The 21,829-nt window shown below is 40.7% G+C and overlaps 1 protein-coding gene across 1 annotated transcript; it reads right to left on the minus strand.

Moving 5' to 3' along the window:
• Nucleotides 1–3,307: 3,307 nt before the first annotated feature.
• On the minus strand, nucleotides 3,308–5,382 carry LOC119787998 (tripartite motif-containing protein 16-like). The gene has a single exon (XM_038292106.1). The coding sequence runs from the start codon at nucleotides 4,877–4,879 to the stop codon at nucleotides 3,710–3,712; it is 1,170 nt and encodes a 389-aa protein (XP_038148034.1). The 5' UTR covers nucleotides 4,880–5,382; the 3' UTR covers nucleotides 3,308–3,709.
• Nucleotides 5,383–21,829: the final 16,447 nt, after the last annotated feature.

The following is a 21,829-nucleotide window of genomic DNA, read 5'->3' on the forward strand; positions in this document are numbered from 1 at the left end:
AATCAGAAAGAACCAGAACAAGATGCAGACAGCAGTTAGTGGGCGGAGCCAAGATACCTGGACAGTTTGGAGGAACATCATCATTAAATGCTGACTGAGACAGCATCTCCTCCCATCAGTAACGGGATCAGAACCAGGATAGATATCCTGATCAAATCAAAGGGTTGATGTTTATTAATAAAACATTTTTCATCAAAACATCTTCCTCATCCATCAGAACACCAGCAGGGGGCAGTCTGCGCTCAGAGGAGGCAGGCCACAGATTGGGTCAGGATGTTGTGGTGGTTCTAGTTGTATAACCTGGAGCTTCCTGTTTGATGAAGAACCTCCTGGAACCTCCAGATTCTACCCTGAACCTCAGCTGATTTTTTTTCTCCAGTTTCAACCTTAATGGTTTAAACCTGAACGATGGAACTGAATCCCATTGATCCTCATTCACACAGTAACACAGCTAGAAATGATGGAAACAGCCTCAGGTGGATGGAAACTAAATGGTCCTCTGTTTAGGTCTGGAGATGATGGTCTGTCTTTTTGCTGAGGAGAATCAAATCTATGCATCTTCTCAAAGGGACACTTTCAGTCTGACTGACTAAAAGGAGGAAAATCAGCGATTCATTCTGAACAAGTCAGAGCTAAAGAATAATCAGGTGGACAAGGTGTAGATAATCACACACACGTCTAAAGGTGCAAAGATGGCAGCCTTGACACTCCTGGATGAGTCAGTGGAAGAAAGGGGTGGTCTGAACCAGAAAGCTGGTTTAGATGTTACAGAGGGACACTAAGGACCCGTGGGTCTCTGGTCCAGTTCCACATTTAACCAGTGGAGGTAACCTAAAAGTTTAATTGGGGCGGCAGGTGAAAACTAATAGGCAGTGAAACTAGCACCTATTAAACCAACAGATTTTCATGAGGCTCTTACTAATAAAGCTACGTACATATTAATACATCAGTGCTGTTTAAATTAATCTATGGTTCTACATAAAAAACAATAAATGGATAAACTGTTGTTCTTTATCTTTAATTACTTGGAAGATGACTGCAGAGACAAACTCTACAACATCAAACATAAAAACTGACTCTTAAAAGAGCCTGAATTATGGATTTGACACCTAATAGAAATATATTCTAAATAATGAATTTAGGTGTTTCTCAGTTTTTGCTTATAAACTAACTTTAAAATGTCAAAGTAGGAAACTCCACATTATGGTATCAGTGCTGCCACCTTCTGGTTCAGAGGAGAACTGCTTGTTCAAGATGGGTATTGGTAAAGGGGGGGGGGGGGTGTTGGAGAGATAGTCTTTAATAGTTGGAACCATTATAAATTCTTTTGGTTAATTTTTGGGACAAATGCCTGAATGGCTTCTAACATTCAGTGTCGCCTCCTTCACATATTTGCTTGGTGATGCCCCTTATAGAAACATGGCATCAGTTTTTCCTAATAATGATTTAAAACATTCAAACAATCAGCATGAAGCAATAATTAAGCTCAATGCAGCAGCAGACAGAACCTTTTTAGAACCAAATGGAGCCGACAGACTTTTTATTTTCAGTAGGTTTCTTCAGGGAGTCTCTGATGTCAATCAGTTGTTGGTTGGCTGTAATAAATCTCTGAGGAGTGTCGACTACAGTCTCTCTCTGACAGCATTGTTGCCAAGGTTACCGGGTACTGGGTGTTTCAACTAGCTAACATATTACTAGGCAGGCTATGGGCATTCGCAGCAGTTCTTCCTTGATGTGGGTCTCTGTTTTCTATGTTATCCAGTCAGACCTGATGTTCCTCCTCCACTGTAAGAGGGACGGTCACTTTGCTGCAGGGTGGAAGGGCAACTAGACATGTTTAAAATGTGGAGAAAATGTTCAGGATAAATGTTGGAGCTGTGGAGGGAAACACAGAGCAACATGTGGAGGCTGTGAGTTCAGGAAGAGAGCAGTGGACGTTCAAAAAGTGAAGCTGAGGCATTAAAGAAAGTTCAGGAAGAACAGAAGAAGACTGTTGGTAGCAGTGAAGCATTGAGACAAAGATCAGAGCAGATTAGTAGGATCTGGAACCCTACAGAGTTTGAAAAAATGGTTGTGTTTATTGTGTTTGTCATCAACTGTACAGAGCAGGTTAAACATGAGGCTGAACAGATTGAGATGATTGTAAAAGGAGCTGAACAATTCTCAGAGATGAGGAAGATTTCTGGGGCTCAGATGAAACCAAAGCTTGAGGCAGATGGCAGACAGGCAGTTACAGGTGACTGAGCAGCGCGTTATTGCTGCAAAGGAAGGTTGATAGCAAATGATCAGGAGATAAAATTATTCATACACTGAAAAAAGAACAACTCATAAGATTTACTTCAAAATTATATTGTACGTAACATTTTGAACACAAATTATTTAAGTCTAATTTAATGCTGCAAGATCGTGTCACACCAGTATAAAGTGAATTTGACTTTACATAAAACATAACAGTTGTGAAGATATTAATATTTACTTAATTTTATCCAAGTTGAATCTTTATGCATGAAAGCTGTGAGGAAATTTTAGATCACTTTAGTATTTGCACCTGCGATGGACTGGTGACCTGTCCAGGGTGGAACCCGCCTCTCGCCCGTAGACAGCTGGAGATAGGCACCAGCCCCCCTCATGACCCCATTTGGGATTAAGCGTGTCTGAAAATGGATGGATGGATAGTATTTGCACACCACTCACAAAAATTAGGTAACCATTGCCAGTTCTCTTGAACTAAATAAAACAATACTCTGTGCTTTTAATATATATCAAGTGGTTTATTTATTTATTTTTTTTTTTTTTTAGCCATAGATTTTACGTTCTAAATGTAGCAGTGCCTAAAAACATTCATCTATCTTCTGGACACATGCCAGTCTGTCACAGGGCAACACAGAGACACACAACCATAAACACACACCTAAGGACAAGCCATGTTTTTGGATTGTGAGAGAACATACCCTGCACCAGAAGAACATGCAAACTCCATGCAGAAAGACCCTGGACTGGGAATCAAACCCAGAACCTTTTTGCTGCAAAGCAACAGTGCTACAAACTGTGTTACCATGCAGCCCACTTTTCAGACATAAAGCAGAGGACTAACAATCCTCTGAAACACAGTTTCAACATTGATTACAGAAATATCAAACACAGATGTTTAAGATTGAGAACGTTAAACTTTGACAAATATATTCAGAATAATATCTGAAGGAAGATCAGGAACAGACACTTAAAACTTTGAGCAGTGGGGAAAGATTATGCACACCTACAGTGAGGATAATAAGTATTTAAACAACCTGCTATTTTCTTCTTCCCAAATCATGGAGAGGTCTGAAATTATCATCGTAGATGCATGTCCGATGTGAGAGATACATAGTAAAAATACAGAAATCACAATATATGATTTTTTTAACAAATTATTTGTGATAAAACTGCAAATAAGTATTTGAACAGAGGAAGAGACCCCAGAACATCCAGATCCATCAATACAGATATTACAGTAGAACAATCAGAGCCCAGAGAAGTTTAGATTTTCATTTGGAGAAATATTTCTGTGTCAGAAGAATGAAAGAAAAATCAGCAGCAAAATCCTTCATGGCTCCTGGAACACAGACACAGAAAATTACATTTAAACAGAGAAAGAAAGAAGAAGAGAGCAGCAAAGCACAGGCACCGGAACCAGGAACCCTGATCAACAATCAGAACCAACAAACTGGATCTATTTAGGTTTACAGAACTCTGCAGATGATCCAGTGATACAAACCCAAACTCCAGCATGTAGCGGCTGAGTGAATGTGGTCTGGACTCTGTGGAGGAGAGTTCTGGTTTCAGAGATGCTGTAGAAGGACAGAACACCTGCTCTGTGATCCAGGTCCACTCCTACTCTCGAAGAACCAGGACCTGAGATGGAGGTCCAGATGTTGTTGTGACCAAATTCATAACCACCTTGGAAGCAATTTAATGCCCAAGATTTTTCATTATGTCCAAATCCACATTCATCCCCTCTTCCTGTTCTGTTGATATTCTTGTATGCTACTGCTACACGAACCCACCCCCTCCACTCCACCTCCCAGTAACGACGTCCAGTCAGACTCTCTCTACTCAGAACCTGAGGCCAATCAGTGAATCTGTCTGGAAGACTAGAATAAGACTGGGGTTGATCCATCAGTGTCACCTTCCTGTTTCCCTCTGATAGTATCAGTCGACTGTGTGCTGTGTTTGGATCCAATGCGATCTGACATGAATATCCCAAGAAACCAGCTCTGCTCTCTGGTTCTGCCTCAGCCAGGGTCAGTGAGATCTTTGTCCATGTGTCTCTCAGGATGTCCTGTAGTTTGACTCTGAGCTCTGACACAGCTGCTGTCACATCCTCCCAGCGTCTCAGAGGACGGATGTCGATGCCGGCTGAGGGTGTAGACTCCCTGAGGTCTGACAATGAGGGGTAGCTGTGAAGAAACTGCTTGTGATCCTCTATGTCTGAAAGCTGCTCTAGCTCAGCATCTTTCCTTTTTAGCTCCCTGATCTCCTGCTCCAGCTTCTGCTGAAGCTCTTTGACTCGACTGACTTCAGCTTCCTGCTGGGATCTGATCTGCTGCTTCACATCAGAGCTTCTTTTCTGGAAGAGGCCGATAAGCTCAGTGAAGATCTTCTCACTGTCCTCCAGTGTTTTTTCAGCAGAGTGATTGATGTCCTCCACCTCCTGCTGAAGCAGCTTCACATCTTTCTCTCTGTCCTGGACTCTCTGCTGGATTATTCCTCGTCTTTCCTGCAGCTTGCTCTGCCTCTCAGTCCTTTCTGCTGAAGCTGAGACTGTGTCGTGTCCTTTATGTTCCTCCACAGAGCAGAGGTAACAGATAGACTTCTGATCAGTACGGCAGAACATCTTCATCACCCCATCATGAAAAGAGCAGATGTTCTCCTGGAGGTTCTTGGAGGGCTCCACCAGCGTGTGTTTCCTGAATGGAGCGGAATTCTTATGAGGCTGAAGGTGTTTTTCACAATTAGAGGTCAGACAGACTAAACAGGACTTGATGGCTTTCAGTTTCCTTCCAGTGCAGACATCACAGGCCACATCCTCAGCTCCAGCATAGCATTGGTCTGCAGGAGCAGCTTGGAGTCCAGTCTTCTTCAGCTACTCCATTAAAGCTGCTAACATTGTGCTCTTCTGCAGGTCAGGCCTCGGTATAAAGTTTTTCCTGCACTGAGGGCAGCTGTGGATTCCTCTCTGATCCTCCTCATCCCAGTGGCTATTAATACAGTTCATACAGTAGCTGTGTCTACAGGGAATAGTCACTGGATCTTTCAGGAGATCCAGACAGATTGAACAGGAGAAGGTTTTTGCATCCAGCTCATTCTGCTCCATTTCTGCCCTCACAGTGACTGTGTGCTTTTCACTTCCTGAAAACAGAAAAGGGTTTGAGCCCTGGGTTCCATTTAATAAAGCAGAGTTACAAACTCAGACTCAAATCTTCAACTCTGAATTAATCTAGCCTAAGCTGCTGTGGGTTAGTTTGATCAACTCTAAGTAGGTCTACTCAGAATTGAGCACAGGATTAATAACTATCAAAAGCCAGGAGCAGTGGAGCACAGATTTGACGTGTCACCATGACAACAGGCAAAAGGAAGTGCCTAGTTCACCCAAATGGAACCAGTGATATTAATGATAAAGAAACAGTGCTAGAGCTGCAAAGAAGAGGAATATGGCGAAGGAGAAGATTCTTGCTTGAGTTAATGCATAGGTTTATATGAAGCGTCTCTAGCAGGCTGTTTTTAAAAGCACTCTCCTCTCTGTTGTTCCATTTGTAGATCACTAAAATAAGGTTCTTCCTGGTCAAAATCACATTCCTAGTCAGAACCTTAATAATAGATTTTCTAGATTACATTTTTGCAGCAGAAACTGAATTTCAGAAAAAAAAAATACTAAATTACACTGGTAAGAATTAGGTTTCATATATCTAGAAATATTTACACATTAAATGAGCCTGTTTTGACATTTATCACCTTGATTGAATATGTATTTATGATAGGATAATTTTTTCATTCACATAGTAACACACCAAGAAATGAGTGTCCTACTTTGTATTATATTCACTATGAAGAATTTATTCATAGTGAATATAATACAAATGATGATCAGGTATCTGTTTCACAAAGCAGGTTTAACAAATTCAGATTCAAATCTGCAACTCTAAATTGATCTAGCCCCAAGTCGGGAATTCTGAATGTTCGGTTTCACAAGAGCTGTTATCAATTAGTTAAATGAATTTTAACTAGGTGAAGATTATATGCTATGTATAATCTAAAGATGGGCAGCAAATGTACTATTCCTAGATGCTAGGCCAAGCTTGCAGAGGGAGGATGAAATGTGCAGATAGGAAGGTTGAGTGACCTTGCTCTTGCACACAGACAGAAAGAGATGATTTTGTATAAGCAGAAAAACAGGAAACAACTCCATATATCGACACAGAAATCATAGGGAGTATGAATACTGTGTATCTGCTTGTGGGACTGTTTGTGTAGAATTGTAAGATTTCCCTAATAAAGAATAATAAAACGAGCCTGTGCTGGGAGAAGGACAGAGTGTTGCTTGCAGATACTGGCTGCAATTCCTCTCCCTTCGCAAAGGTGAATAAAAGCTGGGCTTTCCCTGTCATTTATTTCACTCCATCTGAAGTTAACCTCCACTCGAATCTCTGGACCCGGGGAAGTGGAGACGGCTTTAAAATAGGTCCACTCAGAGTTATGTGTGTGCACAACAAGTTTGAAAAGCCAATTTCAGTGGAGCACCTGATCAAAATCACACTCCTAGACCTAACTGTAATGATATATTTTCTAAATGACAATTTTGAGGCAGAAACTGAATTTTAGGAAGTCAAAATGACTGAATTATACTAGTAAAAATTAAGCTCTATATATCAAGAAATGTTTACACATTCTAAGTGGCTGTTCTGACATTTATCAACTTGACGGAAAATGTAATTATGATATATAAAAAATTTTTCATAGTTAAAGTAACACAAATGCTGACCAGTAATATTATGTATATGTAGATCTGAAATTTATTTATAGAAATCCAGAATTCTATTCTAGATGTGGAGGATGGCTTTTTGTTTGAAAAGGTCATTATTTCTTGAATGGTAGTAGATCAATGTATTTATTTAACTGAAATCTTCTGGTAGCAGGTGAAATTTAAGTCTAAAAATGTTGTTCAAATACATTGAACTTTTGCATCATATCATTAGTTTCTCCTCATGTTGATTCAGTCTTCGTTTACACAGTAAAGTGGCTGTTTGCAGCCTCACTACGGATGTTATCATACCAATAAATGATTATTAGCGGCTATCAGGCCTATAGAATGGCTTCAGATTTTGCCAGTAGGCTCATTAGGTTGTTATCATTGAGTGAATTCTAATCCTAACCCTAAAGTAATTACTTTCCCCCACAGAAATGAATCTATCATATCCTGTCAACTGAGTTGTAGAATCCTCTTACTATACTATACTAATTCTCTGTGAAAAAGTGCAGATCATTTTTCTTCTTAAAAGATCCTCGTCAAACAGACATGTTTGTTTTTAAACCTAATCTGTCTAACGGACATATATATATATATATATATATATATATATATACACACACAAATCTGACTGAATCAGGAAAAAGAGAATGGAGACAGAGGACACTGAGTTTCTCATTGTGAAACAGAAAACTCAGTTTCCATGTTTTCAGGTTTCGAAAACTTAAGAATTTTCAGTAAACCTGGTTTTTGAAACAACTCTAATCTACAGGTCATGTCAGAACAGGAAGGCTGCAGCCAATCAGCTTTCAGCTTCATCAGTTTTTGTTTCCACCCAGAGGAGGAAGGAACATCAGGCTGTGATTCCTGGAGGAGGAAAGCTATTAATAATGTGACCGATACATGTGTATTGTCTTATTTAACTGGCTGTTAAATTATCGCACTGTTTCCCAGCTGTGAACATAACACCTCGCTCCATTAATGTTGCTCCGCTTTTCCTATTTAATTATTTGTTTATTTTGTTATTTATTTTGTGAGCACATCGGAGCGAGCTGGAGCAGAACGAGATGCTTTGCTGTGGACACAAGGGCGTTATAAAGATTTTCCTTATTTTTGCGTACCTGTTGTAACATAATAAATGAGCTGGAGTATGTGCAGGAGCTCGACACGCCGGTGAACATGAAAGCAATCCTTGCAAAGCTCCTGTATAATCTACGAGAGCATTGGAGAAGTAAGGCTTATGATAAAATGGAGGTAATTGGATGCCAGGTAGATGATATGGTTGCATTTTTATAGATCTTATCAGACCCTTTCATTGGAGACATACATGATTGTAGCCCTAGTACAGTATATACACATATACAATTAATATGAATTATTTTGATAAGCACAACTGAAAGCACAAAAATCAAGAAAAATTTGAACAAAAAATATCAATGGTGTACAACATATATCTAAAATTGGAGGATACAAAAATGCATGTTATAACGTACAAGAACTGCTATGAGAGGATAAGTCTAACTGATAAAACTGCTTGAAGAAAGAAAATTAAAATAAAGGCAAATCTTTCCTCTTTAATTTAAAAAAGATCTATCTACTTCAATAAATTGAATATTTTTAAAATGTATTACCAACATGAAATTAAATATGTTTGAAATGTATTAGCCTACCAACATGAATTTATTTGGTGTGGTATTTCAAACTGAGTTAACCAAGAAAAAGACTTCATTAATCCCAAAGAGAAATCAAATGGGCCATTTGATTAATAAAGTGAGTAATACGTGAGTGGGAGAGTGGTGGATTAGTGGTTAGGGCATAGGGCTTTAAATCCTGAGGTTGTGAGTTCAATCCCCCACTCTCACAGACTGCCACTCTTGCTCCCTGAGCCAGACCCTTAACCCCACAATGGCAGCCCACTGCTCCACAAGGCAGGGAAGTAATTGTGTTGCTCTGTACTCGTGACAGTGTAATGACAATAAAATTGATTTATTATTATTGAGGGTCAAAGTTACTAAATGTGGTCATTTCTAAACATTTAACATCAAATATGTCATAAATATTTTTTATTTCCTTTTGGAAGTTTATAAAGGTGAATTGGAAATTTAGAATTTGTGAATAAATTAAAAGAGTGATCTTAATTTATTGAATTTAAGGGCTGAGGTATTTTATTATATTATATCTAAGGTTATGCATATTAAGATTGGGTAGATAATTCCCTTACTAATTCCCTTACTAATTTTTAATGATAACTGACTTTTTGTTACAGATTACCTCCTGGATAATCAATATAACAGGAGCTTGGGAAGAAAATATTGATTTGATGTCAACTGAGAGAAAAAAACCATCTTTATGTAATTTGTGGATGATTTACAACAAATTTTATATTTATTAAGCTGGAATGTCACCACATTTGAGAATTTTTAATTAAAGCATGCAGCAATGAATTGTGGAAAATTCACTTCAGCGAAATCTGCTCTGATGCACTCAGTTTAAGTGTGAATCTAGGGTGGTGGAGTCGAGTATCAGAGTCCGGTCCAGAACCAGGATCTGATGTCAGAACCCCAGTCTGAGAGTTTTCCCAGAGATAAACAGAACATTACAGTCAGAGTTGGTCTGTTGCAGCAGAAAAAAGCAGCAGGTGGGATGGAAGTGTAGAGTGGGATTTATTTCATGGTAGGAACAACCTGCAGCTCCTCAGTATTCACTCACAGCCTGCTGTTTTACAGTCTAATGGGATCAGACTTGCTTCTAATAAATTTAATTATCTATAAATTTGAGCTCAGATATTTAATGGAACAAAGATGGTCTCACTAAGTTTCTTTTCAACAAACTTCTTCACTCTGCAGCTTGTTGTTTGCTGGACAAGGTCTGTGTAGAGGGGGGAAACTACTAGACTTCTTCTCCACTGTTGGTCCTCTGAGTTTGAAAGCTGCTGTTACTCTTAAAGTAGATTTAATGTTCTAGCTCACAGGGCAAAGATCAGCTGCTATAACTCTATATAACTTCAACATTTTCAATGATTAACCTGCAGCAGCTTGCTGCTGCCAGTCAGACCATCAAAGAAAGTTTTATGCTCTCTGGTCTCTGATGGTGGAACACCCAGAACTCTTTCACCACAGGGCAGAACGAAACACAAAAATATATTTCTTTTAAAGTTTATGCAACATTTCAGATGTTACTATTCTTGATTTATTGATGATAAAACAAAGTCAATATAAATGTCTTTAAGCCAGGCCTAGATTTCATGTCAGACAGGAAGAAAAAAATTATGTTAATGAGCTGATTTGACCTTAAAACACCTGCCAGAGGTGGATAGTAGTTACATTTACTCAGTTACATTTACTGCAGTAACTTTTAGAAAATGATTTACTTTTAGGAGTATTTTTACTTTATAATATTACTTCAGTAATATTTTAATGAGAGCATCGCTGCTCCTACTCAGTAAATGCTCTGGCTCCTCCAACCAGCATGAGGAACTTGATCTATTGGAGATCAGGTGAAAATATAGTAAAGAGTCGATATTTTAGTTTGACCAGAGTTCTTTATCGTTTAATCCCATATATCCATTGCCTGTTGTAAAGATTGGTTTGTAAGTTCATGCTGAAAAGTTATATATTTGGATTTTCTTTTTTATTTTAATTATAAATATTAGAATTTGCTCATAAATCTCTGTCTGATTCCATCATTCTATGTATTAAATCAGATGTTTAGAGCAAACAATTATTCTGAACTTGAGGAGCCACTTAACCAAGTACTATTTTACTCTACCTTATTTATTTCTTGGATCATTACTTTCTTATTGTACTTTGGTATGAAAAATATAGTGCTACTTTTACTGAGGAAATGTTTTGGGTTCTCTTCCCACCTCTTCAGCCCCAGGGGCCCTGATTTTACGCTTTTTATCGCGTTCATGGTACTCCCTAAATTGCCCCCGCTTCCGTCGACAAGGGGTGAGTAGTATTGGTTCCTCAAGGCCGTCAATAGTGTTAATTTTCTTGTTTTTGAGCCAGTGTTGTGCAATGTTTTGGTAGCAATGCGGCAAGCGAGGGCATCGCCATCTTTCTTTCTGCAGCGGACCAGCTGATTGGCTGAGAGGATGCATTGCTGTTTGTATGGAAATATTCAGGCTTGTATATCGTTTTGTAAAGAAAGCATGTTTTAGAGCCTCTGTGTCTGTGCGATTTAACTTTTTTTGCTGAAAAATGATTCAGCACCCACATTGCCCTCTCCATCAGCAGTGAATTTGTACGGGTAGTTAAAAAAAATCTAATTTGGCGCATATCACATTTTGCGATGAAACTTTTCATATACACTGGAATCCGCTTATAGTGGCCACGGATATAGTAATCAACCGCTTACATCGGAAAGCTTGGGACAGAATCATTTCTATAGAAATTCTATATAGATATATAGAATAATTAGTTTATAATAATCAAGAAATCTGCTTATAGTTTTCATTTTTTGTCACAGTCTTGGTTTTCCATTTGTTGTCCTCTGCTGCCCTCTTGTGTCCTCTTCCCCTTGCTCTGTTTTCTCCTCTGCCCTTACTCAATCCCCTCGTTAGCCCTCTCTTTGTCTCTGTCCCCTTTAAAAGCCCTCCCTCTTCAGTTCCTGTTTGCTGGATCCTCGTCTATCTTCTGTCTGCGTACCTCGTCTCTCCCTGGCTCCTAGAGTTTGGTTTTCCCCTGATGTCTCCCTGGTTCTGGTTCGTCTGTTATTTCTGTTGGATTTTTGATTCCTGCCTCAGTTCCTGTAAACCTCATTAAACCCACCTAAATTCACCTCTGCCTACTTGCCTCTGCATTTGGGTCCTCCAAAACCAACACCAAATCCTGACAGAAGGATCCTGCCATACATGGACCCAGCAGAGATCCAGGCAAGTGAACTCCTCAGAGCTCCCCATATACCAGAGTCAGACCTCTGGAGCTTTTTTTATGGGGAGTGGGAAGATCTTTTCCCATTTCTGCCTCCATCAGCTCCCCGCCAGCCAGTTCCAGGTTCAGAGCCTGTTAGCGTTCAAGTTTACCTAGCTCCAAGAGCCCTCTGCGGGCGCTCCAAGCCTCCAAGTGCCCTCTGCGGGCGCTCCAAGCCTCCAAGAGCCCTCTGCGGGTGCTCCAAGCCTCCAAGAGCCCTCAGTGGGCGGTCCCTTCCGAGCCTGTTCCTGAGCCGCAGTGGGCGGCCCCCTCCGAGGCTGTTGCTGAGCCGCAGTGGGCGGCCCCTTCCGAGCCTGTCCCTTCCGAGCCTGTTCCTGAGCCGCAGTGGATGGCCCCTTCCGAGCCTGTTCCTGAGCCGCAGTGGACGGCCCCTTCCGAGCCTGTTTCTGAGCCGCAGTCGACGGCCCCCTCTGAGCCTGTTGCAGAGCTGCTGAAGCGGAGGCGGCGTCCTCCTCCGAGGTCCCTGCAGCAACGGAGACGTCGTCCTCCTCCGAGGTCCCTGCAGCAACGGAGACGTCGTCCTCCTCCGAGGTTACTGCAGCAACGGAGACGTTGTCCTCCTCCGAGGTTCCTGCAGCAACGGAGACGTCGTCCTCCTCCAAGGTTCCTGCAGCAACGGAGACGTCGTCCTCCAGAGGCCCTCTTCGTCGCCTGACCCACGGCCGGCCTCCAGAGCGTCTGCCTCACATCCGGCCCCGTGGCCGGACTACAGAGCGTCTGCCTCTTCTCCGGCCCCGCGGCCGGCCTCCAGAGACTCTTCCTCGTCTGTCTCCAGAGACTTTTTTTGTTGCTCTCGCCCACCCTGGGTGGGTTGTTTTTGTTTTTGGACATTTTAGGGCGTCTGGGATCAGCCCTTAAGTAGGGGGGTACTGTCACAGTCTTGGTTTTCCATCTGTTTACCTCTGCTGCCCTCTTGTGTCCTCTTCCCCTTGCTCTGTTTTCTCCTCTGCCCTCACCTGTTTTCAATCCCCTCGTTGGCCCTCTCTTTGTCTCTGTCCCCTTCAAAAGCCCTCCCTCTTCAGTTCCTGTTTGCTGGATCCTCGTCTAACTCCTGTCTGCGTACCTCGTCTCTCCCTGGCTCCTAGAGTTTGGTTTTCCCCTGATGTCTCCCTGGTTCTGGTTCGTCTGTTATTTCTGTTGGATTTTTGATTCCTGCCTCAGTTCCTGTAAACCTCATTAAACCCACCAAAATTCACCTCTGCCAACTTGCCTCTGCTTTTGGGTCCTCAAACCAACACTGCCTCATGACAGAAGGATCCAGATCGGGCAGGAAAAGGAACAGGTGGCAGGATCCATAAAAACTGAACCTCCCCACATAATGAGCCAAAACCCAGAGGACTCCGTGGGGGAGGAACAGTGGACGATCAGGAGATAAACACAAAAACCCTCTTTCTACTGGCTGCTAGGATCCAGGACACGAACCCAGGAACAAAAATTAACAGACAGGCTAACAGAAAGACAAGCAATGATCTGGCACTGAATGCTCAGGCTGAACTGAATATAACCAAGAGGAAACAGGTGAGAGGGATAAATTATGATTGAGGCAGGGAGGGAAAACGGCAGGTGAGAGGAATTACTAATTAAGGGAGAGCAAACAGGCCAGATCATGACATTTTTGGCAATTTTATGAATGTAAACATGTGCAAAAATAATTTTAAAATTGCATCTAGACTAGTTATTTTATTTCTTTACTCCCATGATTCCTTTCTGGGCGTCTGCTTCTGCTTAGCTAGCTAACGTAAAGAGTTGACGACAGTGCAGCTAGAACTAGCTTGCGAGTCATGACCGGAAAAGGAAATAATTTTCTATAAATGAAAAACGTAGTCTCCTTGAGGCATATGATAACTTGCCAAAAATGTGACAAAGAGATGCTGCGGCGAAGCTTGGCATTCCTCAGACTACCTTGTTTAATCTAATTAAGAAACGAGAGACATTAATGAATGCTAATGACGGATACCGAAAAAACGACGGAAAAGCACCTGCGGTTGAAGGTGCCCTGGTGAAGTGGATTGATCATGCCTGGTCTTGCAATGCTCTGCTGAGCTTTGCGTCAACAGAGCCAACGCACAGAATAAGATACATAAGCCTACTGCAGGCTATCAGTTATGTCAGCACACTGCGCTGTACTGTGCTGTGATTAAGCATTAGTTTCAAACTTTATTTTAAGACTTGTTAAAAAAATGCAACTGCGTCACAGCAGAGCCGACGCAAAGCACATACTAAGTTACGTAGGCTACAAGGGTTATGTCTGCTCACACCGCAATATACTGTAATTTAACTTTGATGGTACTGTAATAAAATTCAGTAAATGTTGAAGCTATCCATTTCATTTCATTTTTCTCATTAAAAAAACATACAAATGGCATTTAGATTATATTCTACATAAAAAAATAAGTGAAATAACAGTAAATTTGGTTTTAGTTATTGGCTCTGGACCAACGTGACCACTATAAGCGGATTCCACTGTATATGAAATAAAACATTTTTTTTTATTAAAGAATAAATTACACTTCATTACAAAGACACTTCTTAGATTTTTTCATCACTAATTATAAAATAAAAATTGGATGAAACAGACAAAAATTACTTTAATAAAATGACATTTATTTTCAAAATAAGACTTAGAAAACTAGCAGTAAATCCTGTCTTGTTTCTTAAATATTTCCATCATCTGCAGTTCAGCCACAGATCAACTGGAATGATTTTTCTTTTAGGAAAAGTCTAATCAGAAGTTATATTGGAAACTGATATGGTTGATTTAAACATAGCAGATACCAACAGTGAGGTACTGGACAGCCAGCTGGGCAGTTCAAACAGCACCTCCACTCACATAATAATTTTTCATCACTAATCATTTCCAGAAATCCTGAACTTCACAGCCCACAGAACCTGAGGAGGCAGCCTGTTTATCAGGGACTAATGAACAAAACTGTTCAGATCAGAGAAAGAAGAACTGCTTTAGAGAAACAAACAATAAACAGGACAGAAAAGATTAGATGGAAATGTTCAAACCTCTACTGATGCTGAGATTAAGAGCCATGATCAAACATTTCCTAGAAGAGATGGAAAAAATCAGAACAGAACCAGAACAGAACCAGCTCCAGCAGCAGCCTTGATATGGCACTGGAAGCACATTGGAGGTAAAACCCCTAAATGAAGCTTTGACTGGAAACAGAACTAAACTTTGGATCCTGGAATAGTCCCAGGGTGATAGAATGCAAAACCGAGTTTACCTTGTCATTGATGAATAATGATAGTTCAGTAGGGGAAATGGACGTACAGAGAAGTTCAAATCCCATCAACACCTCCTTTCCCTGCATATCTCACAATTCTAAACTTCCACCAAGAAATGAATTCAAACAAAGCACAGAGTTGACGTCAATGGGGGATGTTGCCTTATTTGTTTCTGGCCTGTACTTTTGTCACGCCCCGAACTTCACATACAGACCAGCCCACTGGTTCACTGGCCCAATAACATGAATAGAGATAGATGTAAGACACCAGTTTAGCTGTTTAGACTACAGTTGGGTTTACTTCTACAAGAATTACAAAGCAGGCAGTTTCTCCGTTGAAAATCAGCCAGAACCACGTTCCAGGCTGCACGGAGAGGGGGGAATATTGTAACATTCTTCCCTAGGATCCAAAGACTTACCATGCATGGATTATTTTTGTCTATCAGAATGTGGCAGTATAGAGTGGTTGGCGGACTCCAATTGAGGACTTGCTTTGATTGGTTCCCTACATCAGCTGGCTTTCTATATAAAGCCTTGATCCTGCTGACATGCCAACCCTCTGACTTCAGGCATTGGTTGTCCCTAACTCTCCACATCCAGTTTTTTTTCATTAATACAGTCATTTTATTTTTCTAGCATTAATAGTTGCATACTGCATCACAGATCGGCATGACCCATGATGGTGACGGTAATGTGGCCCTTGGAGCCTAATTAGCTTAGCCTAGTGCTAACATAGCTTCCTGCATTGTAATAGACAACTTGGGCAACATCCAGAGGCTCTCCCTCCAAAGAGCTGTAGTCCAGCTCAAAGTGGTGAGTAGTGTTTGTTGTGCATTATTAGCTCTAAGGTTTTTACACTTAATAGCTGCTTTGCTTTGTTTCAGTGTGCTTGCAGTGATTCTACTGTTCTGTCCTGCTTGTTTGCATTGCTGCTGTTATCGGCCACTTTAGCTGTTGTGGGCAAACATCTGCCTTGCTCTGTGCTGTGTTTCACAGAGGCTAATTATTTGGAGCTAAACAAGACCATATTAAAATGGCCAAATTTATATTTTTATTTTCTGTTTTTTTGCATTGTTCACTCCATGTTTTTAACATGTATTGTGTTTCTAGGAGCTGATTGTCATGTCTGTGGTGGTCGATCCCTTGGTGGTTGGTTCTTCTTGGTTTGAGGTGCATTTTTTTGTTTTATGGTGTTGTGTCTTGTTTTATTTCCCTCCAGTTATTTCCAATGCTCCACTGTTGGCCTCAGCTCCTGGCCCACCTATGTTTTTAAATGTGTATGAATAATTGTGATTTTAGAACTTGAGTATTAAAGTGGAACTCTGTTGATAATTATTGATTGAGTCCATAGATGCTTAAAAATGAACTGGCTGTAAATCTGTTCAAAAGATTAACTTTTAAATAAATCCTCCAATATTTATTCCTTAACAGGAAGCTTAGCAGCACTCAGCGCTCCAAACGCATCTCTGTATTTGTTTACTTCTAAGGAGTATATGCTGCTCCACCTCGCTGTCTTCAAAAGCTATAATATTAAATTACATGACTCTGCGTGATAACAATTCTGCTCTGCTGTCAAAGTTCAGCATATTTAAACTTTGACCAAGGCGTGCTCAGATCACACCACACCCTGAGAGGTCCTATAGACTCTCAGGGTGTGGTAGACTTTCTATAAAACTGTTTCAGTCATGTTTTAAGCTTTTCTCTGTGTGCGATGGCAGAGCAAGGAGCAGATCCCTTCATTAGACCTACCAGTTAGAACAAAGCTGCACAGGAAACTTCTCTAGGATTATCTCTGTTAATTCACCCAACAGACTGACTTAACAGACTGTTATAAAGGCCATCAGATACCAGGCCCGTGTTGGCCTCACTCTGACAGTAGTTTAATACTGGATCATTAACCTCATGTTATTGTTATTCATGTCTCTGCAGCTGTTATACATGTAAGAAAACACAGGATGTAGCCTTTATTATACAGACAGAGAGATAAGCCACTTCTATGTGCTAAACAAAAAACAACAACAACTCTGTAAAGAAATTATTCATTTAGAAATCATTTTCAAAACCCAAAACTAAATCAGTCTTAATAATATCAGAGGTTATATAATATCAGGATTAGAGATAAAGCCAGGCTTGACCTAGAATGACAAATGTTTTTCTTGCTTTCTCATTTATAAGTAGTTTGGTTCAGAAAAATCTTTTTTCTATAAAATTCCTTCAAGATATTTTCCCATGGGAGCTAATCTTCAATAAATTACTTCTAAAAGTTTTCACTCAGCCTTCCCACACCTACAAGGCTACAGAGCGTCTGGGTGAGAGGAGTTGTAGTTTGTCATTTTGAAAAAAGGCCAGACTCATTTAGCCTCATGGTTATTTAAAAATTATTGTGTTTTCTTCCACTGTCTGTAACTTATTTTTTTGTTATCTGTAAGTTAAAAACCTTCCCATCTTTTCTCAGGCTTTAACTAGTCAATGAAATCCTGTGTGACCAGAACAGGCAGGAATATAAGCAACACTTATCTGTCTATCTATCTGTCAGCTGCATAAATTCCACTCTTTCAAACAGGAACATTTAAATATTGAATTTTATCAAATTCATTTAGCAAATACGAAATCAGATGATCTGATCACTTCGTTACGTCTGACCAAACACTTTTTTCCTCTTTATTAATTTTTTAGATGATTACTTTTTCCTGTGATTTGGGTGAAACTATGTCTGAGTGACGCTGCTCTGATTGAGAACAACTTTTAGGTCCTTCATCCTCCTCTATAACTCAGAAGGTAGCAGTCATGAAGCTTGGGCTTAAACTGCAGATCTCTAAAGCTCTTTCATTTGTGCTTCAGCACAGAAAGTCAAACCATTTATTTAAAGATTTACATTTTCAGGCAGGATTTTACCAAAAGTTTGATTCAGATTTTTATTAGATTCCCAACTTAAAGCAGACAGCCACATGTTTAACTCCTCCAGCCCAGTTAGTTGTTCTATCCCACTCGCCTGCGCTCGTTCCAACCTTCAACTGTACTGGTTTCCAGCTGGTTTCCAGGTCTGACAATGCAGCATTTAACTAACCTGCTGGGAAGGAAAGCAGGAACCCCTGCACAGCCTCTTAGCTTCTTTGCTTCCTGAAGTTATCATCAACGTTCAGAAGCTTGACTGATGTTCATCCTCAGAGACTAATCAAGGCTTTAGTATCTTGATTGATATTTTCTTGCCTATTAGCTGGTATATCCAGCTGATCCAGAATGCTGCTGCCTGCATCCTCACTAGAACTAAGAAAGTGGAGAACATCAGCCCAGTTCTAAAGTCCTTCCTCTGGCTCCTCGTATCTCAGAGAATAGACTTAAAAATTCTTCTGTTAGTCTAGAAATACCTGAATGGATTAGCTCCTAAATACAGACTGGTTGTCAGGTGATCAACAGCCAGAGCTCTCAGGTCTGCTGGATCTAATCTACTCTGCAGAACCAAACATGGAGAATCAGCTTTTAGTTCTTATTTTCCACTAATCTGGAATAAACACCCAGAAAACTGGAAAAGAGCTGAAACCCTCAGTTGCTTTAAATCTTTAGATTTAGAGCGGCCTTTGACTGAACCATCTAAACATTATTAGTTTTAGTCTCCTTTCATATTTCATCAATCCTTTTATTCTTCTCTTGTAATTTCCCCACAATGTGTTTTTCCCTGTGTTTTCTTACCATAAACCGCACTTTGAATCATTGTTCTTCTGAAATGTGACGTATAGATAAACTTGTTTTGCTTCGTCTGACCAGAACCTGCAGAAACGGTTCCTCCTCATGCCGTCACTGAATGTTTCTCTAAAAACAGGATCAGACTGCAGTAAAGGTCAGGATGTGATGATCACCTGGCTGACAGTGGCAGGATAACAGGAAGACCCCCCTGTCTTGATAATATTTCTAGATTGCTCCTGCTGTGTTCCCGTTTCTTGGTTCCCTCCTTCCTGTTTCCTCTTCATTATGGTAATGTCACCATCTGTACTATCAGGAGTCTCTGTGTTCTTGGGCTGCATTAGATCTGCAGCTTAGATCGTTCTCTGTGTTCTCAGTCAGATCCTAACTCCATTAAATCCTGTTTCTATGTTTTTCTATTTTCCATCGTCTTCCCAGCTTCTGTAGTTTCTATTATCCTATTTCCTGCCTCCCTCCTTCCAGCTTCTGCATTTGGGTTCTTCACTACAGCATTTTATAACCTAACATGTATTTTCAGCACCAAATGTTCACTGGCTGCATTCCTGATACTGTGGCTGAGTCTTTATCAGCTCCTCAAGTTCAACCATTTAGTTTATCAGAGATCTCATGTTCCCCAGTATGATTGATGGAGGAGATGGTTGAACTTCCTCCTTCTCTCTTTCCACTTCAGTCCTGCTCTGCATCCACAGTGTCTCCTGTTTATCTCATCACTACAGAAGACTGAATAAAAACAGTCAGATTTACTGAGAATAGAATCAGCTTCCTGCTCTACAGGACAGATCAGAAAGCAGCTAACTGGGAACACTGGGACTGAACCATATGTTTATGTTAAAATAGAGGTTGAGTCTTAGAGCAAGTAATACAGGAACACTCAAGTCTTCATCCAGGTTAGATATAAGGGGGACACAGGGGGGCCTCCATAATTAGCAACCGGAATGAACGACCGTAGCATCAAAGGTTCCGCCTACCCTTTTCTCTCCTTTACCCACCAATATTCACCCAGGAAAACATCTCCTAAATGTGAGATAAAGTTTCAATCGACTACTGCTGTATGTTTTTTTTATCATACTAAACATCTATAGGATGATCCATATAGTAATAATTCCAAATGTGGTTGCACATATTTGGGTGCACCACACGCTCCCCAACAGAAGAAGTGGCTCCTGACACTTGACTCAAGTATTTCTGAATCCCTTTAACATTAATAAAGTCTCTTTACAACTGTCTCTTTTTTTTAAGTCTCTGGTCCATTCAGTAGTTATAAACAGCACATGAGACCGGTAGGTAAGGGCTAGAGGCAGTGTTAATTTTGACAGCAAATTCTCATTTAGTCTTAGTCTTAGTCTTTACACACCATTTAGTTTTAGTCATATTTTAGTCATCTGAAATCTTTTAGTCTTAGTCTAGTCTTAATTCTTTTAGTATTAGTTTAGTCTCAGTCTAGATTTGAATTAGACTTGAATTTCCCCTTGGGGATCAATAAAGTATCTATCTAGATTTATACACAGATTAAACAGTTACAGATACAAAACATGTATTTTATTTTGAATTTCAAAAAGATTAACTGTGGCTTTGCTCCCTGAAAGTTCAGCGCAAACATGGCGGTTAATCAAATAAAAAATAACCTTGTATGCAGTGTATGTTTACCTTCGCATGTATCTCTGGATGAGTCGTCTGCAAATGCCGTTTCAAGTTGGTGGTGATTTTTCCAGATATTTTGGCTCCACACGGTTTGCAGGCTGTCTTGTTGTCCTTAGTGTCATATGTGAAGTGTGCCCAGATATCAACTCTTCTTTTTCGCCCTAACTGTTGTAACATGTCTATTATTCATTTGATTTTTGAAAGGCTACTACTGCTACGAAAATGCTGCTTCTATGCTTCAACCATACGCACTCTCGTCTTCTTCTCCTTCTTCGCACAGCTTTATGGTGCATTACCGCCACCTGCATTTCTTTCTATGGCGGTTGGCAACTAACCTTTGATTTGATTTCTTCCCAACTTGTCCCACAAAAAAAGTAATTCTGATAGGATCACCATTCGTCCCTCCCTAATAGTTTATATTTAGTTTAAGTCAGTGAAAAAGGTTCGTTGACGAGTATTTTTCGTCAGTCTTCGTCAACAAAATTAACACTGGCTAGAGGTGAGAAGGGGGAGATAAGGGGTTTGATAATAAGGGGGAGGGTAATGCAAAAAAGGATATAGTGCCAGTACACTGGCAGCGATTACTGACGGATGATGCTGGTAGTCTGGCTGACCCAGAGATGGGTAAGTGAAGACTGTGTTGGGTCATCTCTGCCTGATGGACTGCCTCAGGCAGGGTGGTGGCTCTGAGTGATGGTCCTGGTCTGACTCAGGGCTTGGTGCTCTCTCGGGATCCAATTCAGGTCCAGGCCATTGGGTGTGCTCGTCTTGGTGAAGCTGAGGCACTTGCAAGTCTGTACCTTGTTGCGTGTCTGTGTCTTGCTTATTTTGTTCCTCTTCAGGGAACCTGTCTCGTCCCTCATCAGGTCGAATGTGAACTCTTTCCACTTGTCCTGTCTGGCTTGGTTTAAGTCTATGCTCTTTGGTTGATCCTTCACTCTCCTGCAGGTATCTGGGTAACCGAAGCCAGTAGGGAGCTTCATCTTCCTCTTAGTCACTGGTTTCAGAACTTTGGGATTTTCCTGGTGCCTTTGGTCTTACTGTGGTTTTGTTATTCCTCCTTCGTGGCCTGGCAGCTGGACTTTGGATAACATCTACCGGGAGATCATTCACTTGTAGCAGCAAGTTTCTGTGCAGAGTACGACTAGGACGGTTCCCCGTCTCTGGGCTCACCTTGTACACTGGATTTTCTCCAAGCTGCTCTCTCACAATGTAGACAGTTTGTTCTCAATAGGGTCATAATTTGCAAGGGCCATCTCTTTCACTTAGATTTCGCACCAGTACTCTGTCCCCGATCTGTAGGGTTGGTCTTTTAC

The sequence above is a fragment of the Cyprinodon tularosa genome, unplaced genomic scaffold (genome assembly GCF_016077235.1).
Source record: "Cyprinodon tularosa strain WSP-4 unplaced genomic scaffold, ASM1607723v1 ctg308, whole genome shotgun sequence".
NCBI lineage: Eukaryota > Metazoa > Chordata > Actinopteri > Cyprinodontiformes > Cyprinodontidae > Cyprinodon > Cyprinodon tularosa.